At 40.5% G+C, this 16,021-nt stretch overlaps 1 protein-coding gene across 1 annotated transcript; it reads right to left on the reverse strand.

Annotated features, from left to right (window-relative positions):
* Nucleotides 1-412: 412 nt before the first annotated feature.
* On the reverse strand, nt 413-15,550 carry LOC117537687 (proteasome activator complex subunit 3-like). Its single transcript, XM_034202997.1, has 10 exons — nt 15,253-15,550; nt 13,786-13,818; nt 13,554-13,616; nt 9,732-9,836; nt 6,757-6,808; nt 6,501-6,616; nt 3,034-3,102; nt 2,446-2,568; nt 2,260-2,346; nt 413-1,790 (listed from the first exon to the last, which is right to left on the reverse strand). Exons 1-10 carry the CDS (start codon nt 15,292-15,294, stop codon nt 1,710-1,712), a joined length of 771 nt encoding a protein of 256 aa, XP_034058888.1. The 5' UTR covers nt 15,295-15,550; the 3' UTR covers nt 413-1,709.
* Between the last annotated feature and the right edge of the window lie 471 nt (nt 15,551-16,021).

Here is a 16,021-nt window from a genome sequence, read left to right on the forward strand (position 1 = left end):
TGTCATTCAGATATAATCATATAGATTAGGCTACCCCTCCTCTATTGCATGCAGGTTCAATCAGTTTTGCCACCAACCACTTCAGAATGAGGGTACAATAGTAATTTTTCTAACGAGCCAATTGGAGCAGGCTGAGCTTTTTTTGAGGGGTCTTATAGAGAAAGGTGCTACTATATTGTCTGAGGAGACACGACCAGCTTGTATTCGTTTGATATAGGCCTATAGGTAATATTACCGCAGGCTAACGTTGGCTGTTGCTAACGTTGATATGTGTGACAGCAGTGGAAGGCTAGACACTGGAGACTCCAGGTTGAGCATGCTTGTGACTTAGCTTTCACCGAGCGAATGGGACCCTGGGATTTTTACGACCGACAGTAAAAACACCTGAGAGTGGAATCCTGTGAGACTGCAATTATGGTGAATTATTTTAATAAAATGTTACATGGATATACATTTCAATTGATTTTGAATTTGTTTCGACCACATTTTCAAGCACACAGAGAGATTTGTTCCTTTAACACTTTATTTGCATAAAAAGTTGAAATAAAAACATTTGTGCATGCACTTTAAAGGCGATCCTGGACGTGACTTTTTAATTTCCCATAAGGTCAGTTGCAAAAGTTTATTAAAGCACCGGGCTTCAATATGGCATCACAATGTGAACAAAATACAAAATAACATTATTATAGCAGAATACATCTGGGGAAAACTGAAGAGTCCAGATTGAAACCGATATTAACTGTGCAGGGCCTTAAAAACTATACAGCTTCATGGAACTACAGACACTCTTTTTTCCTTTGGGTTTGGCTAGGGTGTCACAGTAAAAGGAGGGCAGGCTAAATGGCTATTTTCTTGAAATGTCAGAGTAACAGTATGATGCTAAGATACAACAAGCACTAGACAAGAAAGAAAGTGGGCAGGGGGAAGAATACAAAATATTCTTCACGTCAAGACCAAGACTAAAAAATGAGGAATGGAGTCATGCCGGATAAGCTTTTCAGTCGCATCTCTGCATATTGTTTGAGATGGGAGTTCTTGACAGTTTAAGGGCCACCAGGAGAGGACTCGCTGGAGTTGGAGTTTTAAATTCCAATTTTTTCCAAGTTCCAGATACGGGGTATGAACTAAATAAAAAGGAAGGAGCTAAAAAAAACTGACAATAAATCCTGGGAGAGGCACGGCATCCATGAGAGCAAAACTCAACCAGGACCCTGACAGGAAGAGAAGCAGCAGGAGGCTCTGAGCTTCAGTCCCAGTGGAGCAGATGGGAGGGGGGGCTTTGTCACTACAGCTTGCAGCCCGGTACTTATGGGGAAAAGTCAGAGGTCACGCTGCAGAGTACTGAGAAGTCAAGACTGATGGTTACGTGTCAGATGTGGGAGAATGCAGGGTCAGGCCAAAAGGAACAGCTGAAATGTATCTGTGCTTTTTTAAAAGCATATTAATGGATTACTCTAGCTCACTATGGACCCACACAGCTGGGGTCATACAGATAGTACAGTGAGCCCGGCAACAGCAAATATCTGCCCAAGTAGCGTCTGATGTGACACGTCGTGAATTGTCCCGAGGTTGTAAAAACCGAAAAATATCAGATAGTCCACGACAAAAAATAGAATTATTGGTCAGTATTGTTGACTGAGCTTGTGTGTGTGTGTGTGTGTGTGTGTGTGTGTGTGTGTGTGTGTGTGTGTGTGTGTGTGTGTAGGTTGTCAGTAAAGAGCTTCAGCGTTGCTGTTTCTTGGTTTCTTGATCTTCTCAATGTTCTTCAGGATCATATCATGAAGGATGACCTATAAGCAACAAGCAGACATATGAATATGAACATTGTGCTGGTCACATCTGACTCAAACATAAAAGGACTTTGGGGAAATAAGATTTGGATCTCGTTTTCATCCAACCCGGAACCTGAAAGTAAGATTAGCCAAGAAAACACTAGAAACGGTTTGTATGAGTGGTACTGCACTCATTAAATTACCAAAAGTTTGATTCAAGCTAGAAGAAAACTAAACTATTTGTGTATTAGATTGATATATTATTTTACTAAATCCTTTTAAGGTTACACTGGCAAATATTCTGGGTAGACTTCTATATTCAGGTTTCATAACTGTAGAGACAGCAGGTGGTAAAATGCTGACTCATGTATAGGTTTAGGACCTGCAAATCATTATTGAGAGTATTGTACAGAGGAGTTCTGTCCCAGTTGTATGTCTCTTTTGACCCGGTTTTAATGCAGCTTTAAAATGACAAATCAGCACTCACATATTGGTTCCTGAGCTCTGAGACGATGATTTTCAAACTGATGTACTCCTTCTCATCGATCTCTGATATGGTCCTCCTGTAGTCCTCCTAAAGATTACAGACAGCTTGTTATTAACACAACCAAATGTGCTTTTCAGAGCAGATATAGACCCTGGCTGCCACATGCTGCACACACAGATTACACACCACGTGAGGGTACTTGACAATTTTGGAGACCAGCTTGGCTCTTGTGATGTAATATCTGGAGATCTGGTCCAGGTAAGATGCTGCCTCTGACTCCACTGTCCTCAGCTCTGCCACCGTCTCCTCCTACACACACACAAGTTTTTATTATTATTATTATGATAATGTTACCTTAAAAAAGCAAAACAAATGATACCATTGCTGAACCTATGTGCATTATAACAGGGTTTAACTGAAACAATCAAGTAGAAAGTCATTTGGGATGTAGATAAGTATAGCAGTATACTTATTAAAATGTCCAATTTGCACTAGTGTTTACATGACTGCTGATTATAAAATGTAATATAAACCAGCACTTTAACACTATATACAATCCCAGTTGAGTGCTTAACTGAAATAAACAGTAACTGTGGAAGTTAAGGAGCATGTCAGTGCTGCTTCCTAGTGGCAAACATAGGGAGTGCAACACATTCAAATATAGAGCATACTATATATTCTGTACAGATCTATAGAAGAGTAAATATTAAGGAAATAAAAGAAAAAAATCCCTTATTTCAGGATCATCTATTTGAACCCAGGATGTGTACGGACCTGTATGGACACTCCAAAGTTGTTTCCATCTTCTATCCTGGGGATGAGCAGCTGGACCCACATCTTCACCTGGCAGAACAGAAGAGATGAAGGCGTGTTAGTATGCATGCTAATGTTGGCAAAAGAGGTGTATATTCTTTGAATTTTAATTAATGTAATAATAATTTTATAATAATTTAATTTTTGTAAACTTTTCTGGACTGTGCTAAGGTTAATATTTATTATTGTTTAGGACTTAGTTTCATGCTGTACAGCAGACTCTCGTGCACAGTTTAAAACGACCCTATGCCAGTAAGACAATAGAAGTTTTTTGATGGCCCGCGTCCACATGTGACCGTGTGACCGTGTGGCAGAGTCTTGCATCGGGTCGGGTACCCGCGGGTGACCCGCAAAAAAGGTGATTCGCGGGTGGTATTTTTTCAAACGCTTTTTTCCGGGTTCAACAAAGATGATGCGGGTCGGTTCGCGGGTGTTGCATAATAAATATATTAAAATAATAATAATTTAGTTTAATGTTTAAATCCTCCGACCTCTCCCCCGTGGGACCGCGCATAATCATAACCTCTGCAGCGCATCAATCTGCTGCTGTGCGCGCGCCACATTCGAAATGGCTGAGGTGAAGCTCTCTAGCGGAGAATACAGCATTTTCAATAACACTTCCTCAAGAGCGAAATCCAACGTCTGGGAGGCTTTTGGTGTCATCCTAGATGGAAAAAATAACCAACATCCCATGCTTTTTGAGACAAATATGCAACTGCGTGTGTTAATAATTGCACGTTTTCACTGCTCATATATAGGCTATGCGGGTTCGGGTCGGGTTGCGGATCTTGTGCCGACGGGTCGGGTCGGGTTGCGGAACTAATTGGCAATATGTGCGGGTAGCGGGGCGGGTTCGGTATTGCATGTCGCGGGTGCGGGGCGGGAGCGGGTCTTGAAAATCAGACCCGTGCAGGACTCTGCCGTGTGATAGTACTCGAGTGTAACTTACTTCTCCAAGTTTCAAAGTGTCTTTAAGTCGGTAGTGGACGCCAAGAGGCATATGGATTTGGAAGCTGTGATTTACATGAATAAACCTTTCAGACTTACCTGTGACTACCCTGGGTCTTCATTCAAGGTATTTTGACGCTTTGGATCATGAGTCACTACAACATTCAAATTGTTCTACTTTAGATAAACGGCCACTACAAACACTTTCATTTCAAAAGCATAGTGAAGTACTTATAAACTGATTGTACCCAGGAAGTAGCTAAAGGTTTCTGATACATAAACTTAGTTTCATGTTTACTGAGAAACAGTAAACACACTGACATGTTTCTTCGTCCCATCTACTCTGCATCGCTCAAGCTCACCCTGACAGCTCCAACAGAGGAGGCTGCTCATTCTCAGCTGCACACAGTGGGTGTTTCTCAATGTCGAGTAAAGCTGCTCCAGAGCCACTATTTCAAGCATATTACGCCGCCGAAGTACTGTTCCAATGTCCAGCATACTTGGAATTCTACGGACCAATTTCCCTAAATCTGTGGTGGAAAATGTAAGGCCTCTCATATGACGCACACCTGCACACTTGCTCGCCTGTTCCACTCTTTGTTTTCTGAATGCCAGGAAGGATTCTTGCCTCGCTTCTGACGCAAGACGCTCGGAAGACATGTGCTACTAAGCAAGCGTACTCGACATTGAGAAACACCCAGTCACACCGGACAGATGCCGGGCTAATAGTGGTGCAGGAATAAGTCCAAATTCAGGAAATTCGTTTTTTAGCAGTTCCAGGTTCCCCTTGTCTCAAAGTCAATCGTTTTCTGACTAGTTTTTGGATAGATTCCCGAATTAAAGTCATAAAATAAGTCAGTAAAAACCCCACCTGTGAATATCTGAAGCTTTTACGTATCTAAATAAGACCACTAAAGGTCATCATGCTGAACATTAGCTACCTTTAGCTTAGCGGTGGTGACGTCAATGTCTATAGCAATATGTCTGCCGGTTGCATTTACGCTTTAACTATTATCAACATGTTGTTAATATATGGCAAAGATGGAGTACTCGAGTCCTGGACTCGGACTCTCCAACTGATGGGATCTGTTTATTGCACACCCTTGCTTGTATACAATCATTACCAACGTAATAACGTATGCCCTTATCAGCCAGGTGCTAAAAACCCAATGTAACTATTTAGTATAATGTTCATTTATTTGTCATCTATCCGTCATTATACATGTGTGTTTACACTGCTCCGTTGTCCATTGACTTCCGGTAAAAGTTCCTTCAAAATAAGAGTCCCGATCTTATTACTATCAAAATACAAGTGCAAAACGAAAACCTTACCAGAAGAAAATATTGGCATACAAATATAATCACTTCTCTAAAAGGTAACTAATTTTAAATATAGTTAGACATATTAAAAGGTTGTTTACAATAATAATAATATTAGTAATAAGCTTTATATTTGTATAGCACCTATTACAAGAATTGTAGCCAAACTGGCTTCACAGCAGTTCAATAGACAGATTAGTATAACATGACAGGATAAAAGCAATGTAGAGGAGCAGCTACATTTCAACACATATATCCACGAAGATTAATACATGAAGACTTGTGACTCGGACTTGACTTGGATTCTTCTTGGGTGACTCGGACTCGAACACAGGTAACGATGACTCGGACTTGACTTGGACTCTTCTTGGGTGACTCGGACTCGAACACAGGTAACGATGACTCGGACTCGACTCGGACACTCCTTAGGTGACTCGGACTCGAACACAGGTAACGATGACTCGGACTCGACTCGGACACTCCTTGGGTGACTCGGACTCGAACACAGGTAACGATGACTCGGACTCGACTCGGACACTCCTTAGGTGACTCGGACTCGAACACAGGTAACGATGACTCGGACTCGACTCGGACACTCCTTGGGTGACTCGGACTCGAACACAGGTAACGATGACTCGGACTCGACTCGGACACTCCTTAGGTGACTCGGACTCGAACACAGGTAACGATGACTCGGACTCGACTCGGACACTCCTTAGGTGACTCGGACTCGAACACAGGTAACGATGACTCGGACTCGACTCGGACACTCCTTAGGTGACTCGGACTCGAACACAGGTAACGATGACTCGGACTCGACTCGGACACTCCTTAGGTGACTCGGACTCGAACACAGGTAACGATGACTCGGACTCGACTCGGACACTCCTTGGGTGACTCGAGTGACTTGGACTGGTGAATTGGTGACTTGACTACAACACTGATATACGGTGATTATCCTTCTTAATAATAAATTATTGTTCGCCTCAGATCTTATTTTCTGCATTATTCCAAAAGCCAATGGAAAAATCCCATTGGCTTTTTGTCAAAAGATGCTAAACATAATAATCACTAAACAACTATGCGGTGGCTCATCAGATATTATATAGCATACACATGTCTGCGCAGTTAGTTTAGGTTGCATTTTGTATGAGACTTACTGTGTTACACTTCTCGATCAGCGTGCGGATCTCTGGTTTGACTCGTTCGATCAGGTCCACCAGCTTGGTGTTGCATTTTATTATCCCCTCCGGCATCACAGCTGTTTTGGTTCCGCCTGAAACAGAACAGAGCGTCCACAATTACAAACGGTTCCTCTCACCAAAGAGTTCTGTAGCGGCAGGTTACAGCTCTCACACTCTGCTGCGCGATCAACACAAGGCGGTCACCGTGATTCTTTACCAAGTTTAGTTTTACCTTGCCAGCTCTCATCAGCGAGTCCATCGTCAAGTTTCCTCTTCCTGGTGTTCTGCAGCACAAACAGAAGGGCTCATATCATTTTATTCATGACAGACGGTCCTGATGGATGGAGATCGATCTGAATCCCATATTGTCCATTCTCACACTCTTTCCTTTCTAACTTCAGCTGTACTGTAATAGAGGCAAAAGAAGCCCGGTAACCTTAAAGGTGTGCTCGACTCAAACTGTGATGCGTATGAAATCAAAGAACTTCCTAGACTGACGGCGGGCGGACACACACACACACATTTGAATACTTTATTTGGTTCCACAAATTATATTACATAAGACAGGGAATCAAACATATCGGGGCTAAGCAGCACAGAACACTTAGGGGAACACATAGCATCTCCTTCTCCACACGGCTAAGCTGCCAATAATAGCTGAAACAGAGCAATATTTGGCAATTTGTTTGGCTTTTCTCTTTGACATTCCAGCAATTCTCAGACCAATCAACACACACACACACACACACACACACACACACACACACACACACACACACACACACACACACACACACACACACACACACACACACACACACACACACACACACACACACACACACACACACACACACACACACACACACACACACACACACACACACACACACACACACACACACACACACACACACACACACACACACACACACACCACACACACACACACACACACACACACACACACACACACACACACACACACACACACACACACCACATTTTTGGTCGTTGTGGAGCATTTGCCCCTCTCGATCACTGTACTTAAACACGGTCGAAGCTCTCTTCAGTTGGATTTATTTGTTGTTATCCTCATCTCTCAACATCCTGTCACCATATTTTATATGTACAGTAACCATGACTATGGCTGTTGTTCTAATCTACTGTTTATTTGTTTACATCAGACCGTAATGGTGTAAAAGTGTTTTCATTCATCATTAATTTTCCTTAAAGTATTTTCTTTAATTGAGCTTTATCACCCGTTACTACATGACTGGTACTTTATCTCATAGCAACTGAACCATCTCCATGACAACTGAGAAACTCACTCTTCTGCAGAAGGCCAAAGGATGTGGCAGGAAGATGCTACTTATGATTACTTTCCATTTTGTTTTAATTGTGAAAAAGTGGATGTTGACTTGGATCTCCATGTATGTTTTGTATGTATGTGTTCCAGAGTGTTTGATAGAAACACATGAAATACACAGGAAGGCTTTAATCCCTCCAACCAACTTCTATTGTTTTTTTCTTGTTTCTGCTGTACTCTTTTGCTGTCTTATGCTGCGTTCACACCGGACGCGATGCGAATATTCGCTTCACTCTAATCGCTCGAGTTTCACCGCGGCTGTCAGCTGTGTTTACTCGCATCATTCAAACAAGACGCGCTGGCAAGGGGGCTACAACTACAACAAAATGAACATATTTGACTGTGATTTAATTGTAATACACATTTCAAAATGATGCCGAAGTAACAACATACTGATACCGGTTAGTAGGGATGCTCCGATCGATCGGTCACCGATCGAGATCGGCCGATACTCACTCTCTACCGATCGATCGGTGCTCTCTAAACATGCCGATCAGGAGAGCCGATCACATGACGTAAAATACATGACACTTTTCTCTGTGTGCGGCAAAACAAGCTCGCCAAAATGGCTTCACCAGTCTGGCAGTATTTTAAGGTGTCCGAAAAAGACAATAAAATAGGGGTATGCAACATGTGTGAAGCAGAAATCCTGCAGCTCCACCCGCTGTGACGGACCGGTGAGCGGAGCAAAACACACACTAAGAGTTACACCTAACACACTTAGCTATTTTATCTACCTCTGGAACTAGCTAAACTAGTTATAAATATATTTATTCTTTACTGTCGGGTCACTCAGTACTGGATCAGTGAGCTGCATGAGATACTGACAGGCTGTCAGGAGAGAGAGAGAGAGAGAGAGAGGGGGGAGAGAGAGAGACAGCGCTTCCGCTCATTTCTCCCGTGTTATTATCCAAAGTTAATGTAAACTTGAATAATGTACATCATTTGAATGTAATAATTAAGTTGATTGTTGTTTGTGGAAGCTCCAGTGAATGAGCCCCATTAACTGAGTTTTAAACATCACTTTAAATGGAACATTTAAAGTGATGTTTAAAACTTCCATTTAGGCCCCGCCCACTCGATCGGATCGGCGATTGGGATCAGCCGATACTGATTCTGGCGATCGGCCCCGAAATTGGCGATCGGAGCATCCCTACCGGTTAGTAAAAACCATGAATTAATGCTTTGACAAGTCTGCAGAGAGACGGCATGCGAAAAACCTTTTAAAATGCTTGTTTTCTAAATGGAGCTTGGCTAAGCTAACGCAGTATATGCTCCGACCGTCCACACTCACAACGGCCTATACAGACATAAATAAACCAGCGACTGTATTCGCCATGACTCAGACAGTCTGTGGTTTGTACTTGTTTAACTTCTGTCTAGTTTCTGAACAGATATGAGGAGCTGTTAGCTCTGAGGGCTAAGAGCTAACGGCTGATGTTGGTTTTGTGTTTCAACGTCAGTGACGGCTGGCTGAGATCCTCACCGCCGATTGGCTACCGCGAGATCTCATCATGCGAATTTGACGCTCGAGTTGAAAAAATTGAACTTGAGCGTTTGTCGCGGCCCCCTTCAATCGCACCGCGGCATTCGCATCAACCGCTTCATGCGCGCCGTCGGAGCTAATTCGCGCCGGTCCGCGTAATTGCGCTGCCCCCAAAGATCGCATCTGGTGTGAGCGCACCATTAGTTGTTATGTCTGTCTTGGAAAGTGTATAATAAAATAAAAATATGTAATAACAAGATACATTTTTTCAAGAGCGTCCCTACATGGTGACTATGCTAACAGTTGAAACTATGAGATTCTGTAGTCACTGTACGATAAAGTGCTGACTCACCGTGTCCATGCCGTCATGGCTGTTGGTGAAGAGGATGGGCTCTGGGACTCTGAACTTGATCTCCGAGTGGATTTCCTTCAGGTCAGTCACGTTGAGAATCGGCTCCTGGAACACCAAGGGAAAAGGTCGAAAATCAACTCTTATTCATGGCATACAAAAATATAACATATACACATACTATTCACTTTTCAAGAAATTAATTGGCATTGTTGCTCTACAGGAGAGGACAGGCAATGAAGGAGACAGAGATGCTTCAAATTAAGGACGTTTGAATATAAAATAAAACCTTTTAATAATTATGATTAACATTCTAGGGCTTGTTATTTACTAAAACAGACCTTGATTTGATATCATTTATGGTTCCTAAGGGGAAATTAATTCCACTCTGCATGTTCTAGTCTAGATCTAGTGTGTTATCTGAGGTGAAAATCTGATTCAGACTCAATTAATATTCATTATAGATAATTAAAATCGGTAAAATGTATGCGTTTTAGATTTGGCCAAAATAAAGAGCCTAACACATCAAATAAGTCAGAAAATTCTATTTATTTTTTTTTAAATTTATTTTTATTTATTTATTTTTAAAAATTGAATTTTTTTATTGAACCTTTTAACAAAATACAACAACAAAATATTTGGTAATTATTTACATATATGATTTTTTTTTGGTATCATATTTGATACGTCAGGCCTTTATGGCAATGTATTGCACAACCCAAAGAAGGGAGATGCGTGCCACAACGTAAGGGGTATTGTGGGGGAACTGCGCTCCTTGATCTTTTGGGGGTTCCAGCTACACTGGCCCAGGTGCCACCCGTGTGGCTGATTAGACGACAGCCCCGCCCACCTCCAGGAACCTGCTAAGACAAACACAAGCAGGCACCCTGGAGTGGGGCCGTCAAACATTTCAACTGATTTTGTTCAGTTTTTTTTTTTTAACAGGAGCCCTTTTACAAGCTCTATTTTGCCTTGTGGTAGGACAAAAAGCAGTTTCTGTCCTTGTTGAGGCAGATGGACTTTACATTTCCCACAGTATACATGTGTGACATGATTGCCTGTGCAGTGCTTGCATCTCTGTCGGGTTTCCCATGTTGGGGAATGATCAATGCCATCCTTTCTCACATCAGCAGGCACACTGTAGTGTTGCCTTTTACGGGGGGGTATTGAGTCCGGTTCTGGAGAGGATAGTGGTCTGCCACGCTTGATTTTGCCCTTTCCTGCACTTGTAAGGGAAGTGCCAACAGAAGCGTGAAACCTTCGCAAGGCCATGGGTTTTATCCTGGGCTCAAGTTTCTTCTGGTTTCTTCTGTAGAGGTTCCATGCATTGATAACTGCCACTGTGACAGTGTGCCACCAAATGTACATGTACCATCTTCGGGATTTGAAGCTGAATTTGTAGAGTGCAGACAGCATATCAAGGAGGTCAACACCTCCCATGAACTTGTTGTATGCTTCAACAATGGCTGGTCTGGGAACCATAATGTGTGTCTTGGTTTTTCGATCCCACCTTTTCACACTTCCAGTTGGTTCGATGCCAACATAAGAGGAGAGTAGGTTCACAGCTTTGTTGTCAAACCATCTAACGATGATGATGTTTTCCTGGTTTACTCTGAAGTCCATTGACCCTCTTCCCTTTTTCTTGAGCTCTTTTTCATCCATCACGTTGCAGTCTTTGACCCTGTTCATTCGGACAGTGCCTATGTAGTGGATTCCTCTCTCTTTCAGGTGGTCGACCAGTAGAACTGATGTGAAATAGTTGTCTGCAAAGACTTGTGATTTCTTCCTGCTGGAAGGGTTGATGTCATTTTCAGGACAACATCTCCAGTAACACCAACATCAGATCTCTCCTTGTCTGGATTTTCTGGACCTTGACAAACATCAAAGTCATAAAGGTAGCCACTTTGTCCAGCACGTCCCCACATCTTGAACCCCCATTTGTGAGGCTTTGCTGGCATATAAACACGAAGATGAGACTTTTCCGTTGAACGGCACCATCATTTCATCAACGGCATGACATTCTTCAGGAGGTATGCATAGAAATTGCATTAGCAGCTAACTTTTATTCTCCGATTTTTACATAAAATGTAATTATGGATTATCAATACTTTTTTCAAAGTGACAGACACTGACAGAAACGTTGGATTAACCTATGGATTAACTTTCAGCCGCGTTTTTAAATCATTTTTATCGATTTTTGATCAGAATAACAGCTAAGGTGAGACGATGTTCCGTTTTTGCTCCGTATTGCTACGTGTTGTGATGTCTGTGTTTGAAAGAACACCCCGCAGCCCCCGACTGAGGGGGCTCTCGGCTTAACAGGTTAATTAAATAATCTAAACAGTGTTTTTGGCATTGTGGTAAGCCACAATGCAGATGCAGATTGCATCATGAAATGTACTACAACGACACATATTTTCCAGAGAAATGTACTCAAAAACCTGCTGTATACTATTTGATACATACATTTTCAACACGATTTCTCTATGAAATAAGCTACAAAATATAAACTATAAGTTGCTTCAATACAGTAAATATTCATAGTGAAATATCAGTAACAATATAAAAGTCATTCTTACCGTAATTTATTCAATATTGACAAAGATGACACTTCCAAAAGCTTCTGAACCGTTACATGACGGTAGCCATTTTGGATTTGGTCATTAAAAGCGATCTACAGCCGGCAGTGCCCGAATGATCCACCAGAGGGCAGAAGACATGTATCACATTGCATACAACAGGTCTTTTAGGAACGTAGTGTACTAGTCATTTGGATGAGGTAGAGGTCTCAGAAACTCATGTATCAAATATGATACACTTGGCGTTATAGGGTTAAGAATAATTTTGGATTCACATGGGAATCAACATTAGTAAATTAGTCATTTTTTACCAGCAATATTCTGTTGTCATGTTCAAATTAACTGTTGCTTTTTTGATTTGATCTCTTTTCATTTTCTTCATATGCATCACATGATATATGCATTTAGTGAGGTAGTGTTAGGTGCCGCACAAGACGTGACCTCTGACGGGAACGTGCACTGAGTCTGAAGAAATGCCACTAGGGGGAACTACTGCTGTGGTACCCGTGTTCTTTGAATCAGGCTCTATGCATTGTCCTGCCAGCTAAGGCAAGATAAACTGACTGACCAATAGAGCGATGCAAGAACTCATTCTAAAACCTGGTAACCAGCCAGCATTTAAGCTCTTCAAAGGTTTGTTGGGTCAAAGTCAAAGGTTTTGGAACATGTTTTTGGTTAATTACCTGAGATAGGTATGTGGTTAACACAAGCTGAAGATTTGTTTTTGTTCTACAACACAAAATACGTCAGTAAATACCCCACTGGGGAATGTTTCCGAAGCTTTTAAAGGTCTTAAAAACAGCGGATGCTAACAAGTGTCCAAATGAGACTACTAATGTCATCAAATCGGACATTAGCCACCTTTAGCTGTGGGATAGTCATGTCGTTTGTTTATTGCCTCGCGTTAGCTTTTTACTTCTGGCTTCAAAAATCATAAAAGTGCTATTCACTTGTGGAGATGATCCTGCTGAACAAATCGTGTATGTATGATAAAGGTGTGTTTGCCACAGATCTTTTTTTGTCTCGATATCCGATGGAAAGATCCTATAGCTTTTTGTCAGGGAGCTCTTGATGCTAACTTCCGTGTCGGCCATCACTGTACCTCTTTATTTGCATCACGGCTCAGATGCTCAACCATGTGTTGCTATTAAAGTGAACTTATCGTTACCATCAGTGACCACAGAGGGCAGTAATAATGCGTGATTCTACACTTTATTCAATTTCAATTTGCGGTCAGGTCTCTCACCCTGAGAAACTGATCCAACTCCAGGAGCTTTTTTGGGAAGAAGCAGGCGACCAGGTGCTCAGCCTACAGAAACAAACAGGAATAAACGTTGATTCATTAGAATAACATACTTTTCCCAAAGATTGTTACAATGAAGCATAAAGTGAACCAGAAAGCAGACATACAATGAAAGACAGATAGAGTGACCAGAGGACCAAATCCTTGGCTCAGGTGTGTGATGTCAGACACTTACCTCACTGCTGATCTGAGTCCTGAACGTCTCCACCTGCCAACACATTGGAGGCCAATTAAAACAATCGATCAGAATCTAAATACTTAATTTATCCAAGGAAAAACTGGGCTATGTGACAGTTGCTCCACCTTCGTTAAATAAACCAAAAATGTAAAAGTAATTTTTTTTTTTTTTTTTTTAAAATAATACAAATATTTACATCAACATAAGAAGCTAAAGTAAAAAGTCCATTAAGATAAAATACAAATAATTAGAATAAATGTTTTAAAGAAACATAAGAAGTTAGAGTAAAGTGTCCAATAATAGATCAAATAAAATGCATATATTTATATAAATTAAAGTGAGAATACGTAATAAAAAGACATTTGATATTTGATAGACCTGATACGTTAGAGCAAAATGTCCAATAAACGATCAAATACAATTAAAATAAATATGTTTATAGCAAACATTAGTAACAATTTAATTGTTATAAACCTCAAAAGGTTATACTAAAATAAAAAAGATAATATAACATAATATATACTACATATATTTATATATAAACATAAGAAGTTATAAAGGGAGAATGTGCAATACAAATATGAAATAAAATAAAGATATTGATGTAAACATAAGAAGTTAGAATAACATTTCATATAAATAGATCAAATACAATATGTATATAAACAAAATAAGTTAAATTAAAAGTGTGCACATTTCACTACATTATTTAACATGTACATTAATACAATATGTACTGTGATGTATAAGTAATACAACACTAATGCTGAGTTGCACAGTTTAATAGGGTTTGGATGCATCAAGATAGTCCTCCATGCATTGTATATGAAATAATGCAGTACGGTACTATCAATATAAATATTTTGTATTCGAAAAATGTCTTAATATTAACAAACTACAACCATGAAATGCTCCCACAGTTAGATTGTTAAATATAAGCAATTAAAAGCAGGAATAATGTAATATTCTATCATAATATAATACTTTCAAAAGAGCCATGGTCCATAATGGGTGCTTTTGATACTTTAAGTATATTTAGCTGACAATACTTCCATATTTCTACTCAATTCAGGCCTATCAGTTGTCATGAAGTGTTTTCAGACCAAAGTGTTCTACTTTTACTTAAATAAAGGATCCAAGTACTTCTTCCACCACTGCCGTTAGTGTTCTACCATCGTTGTTGTTGGGACACATGGACATTATGCAATATGTTACACACTAAAGGTAAACATTATAATTTAATAAAAAGCTATATAATATAATATTAGTAATGTTTACTTCCGCCGAGAAGCAAACGAAGTAAAGAAAAACGTGTTAATGCTTCAGTGAGCAGAGCCAAGGACTACTGTTGTAAAACTTAATGATATTACAGGGAGCCGCTAAGAAGCACATTATTGACCGGCTTAGAGCCTCTACAGTGATACAAACACATGTGGAATGTTCTCGGTGGATCCACACACTCACTTTGCTCTTCAGCTCGCGGTCGACTTTCAGTAAAGATGACATGTTGTTGAATAAAGGTGAAGAAGTGTCCAGGAAAATAACCGTTTACTGCTGCTCCAGATACACCGCATGCACAGCGTCAGGGCAATGACGCACTCAGAAAGCGACACGTGAATTCAATGTGCTTGTTTTTCTAAATCCTCAGAGACACTTTTCCGTCAGCGGGATGTAGAGCCGCCCCTCCCAGACGCAGCAGTGAAGGAAATCAAGCGAACCCCTACTACTACTTCTTCTTCTTCTTCTTCTTCTTCTTCTTCTTCTTCTTCTTCTTCTTCTTCTTCTTCTTCTTCTTCTTCTTCTTCTTCTTCTTCTTCTTCTTCACTTCAATTCAAATAGCTTTATTGGCATGACATCTGCAAAACAACTACGACACATGTTGAACAAAAGCAAGAATAACATGTTTTCTTTACGACGAAAATAATATACTTATTGAACATGAACTATAATTAGTTTTTGTTTTTTAATCACAGAACAATAGAAAAAGTGAAGGGGAGTTATTGATAATTGTGCAGGATAATGGTGATAATACATTTGTATAATACATGAATAAGAAATGTAATAAGAAAATTACAACAGGAATAATGAAGAGCAGCTGATTTGAAAAAACAAACTCGAGAGGCGGCTGAGTGACCGCAGTGCAGAATCGCTGTATAGTTTAAATCTCCTAACAATGTTGTCCATTTTAGACAGAGGCTTATTATATTTACAGCCCTTAATAACATCTATTTTC

This window comes from Gymnodraco acuticeps, unplaced genomic scaffold (genome assembly GCF_902827175.1).
Source record: "Gymnodraco acuticeps unplaced genomic scaffold, fGymAcu1.1, whole genome shotgun sequence".
NCBI lineage: Eukaryota > Metazoa > Chordata > Actinopteri > Perciformes > Bathydraconidae > Gymnodraco > Gymnodraco acuticeps.

Bases quoted from the DNA above. Each gene is read 5' to 3' on its own strand.
- LOC117537687 (XM_034202997.1), bottom strand. From the start codon at position 15,294: ATGTCATCTTTACTGAAAGTCGACCGCGAGCTGAAGAGCAAA. The intron at 13,819-15,252 runs GTGAGTGTGTGG...ATGTGTTGGCAG, and splicing joins ACCGCGAGCTGAAGAGCAAA to GTGGAGACGTTCAGGACTCA. The intron at 13,617-13,785 runs GTAAGTGTCTGA...TTGTTTCTGTAG, and splicing joins GGACTCAGATCAGCAGTGAG to GCTGAGCACCTGGTCGCCTG.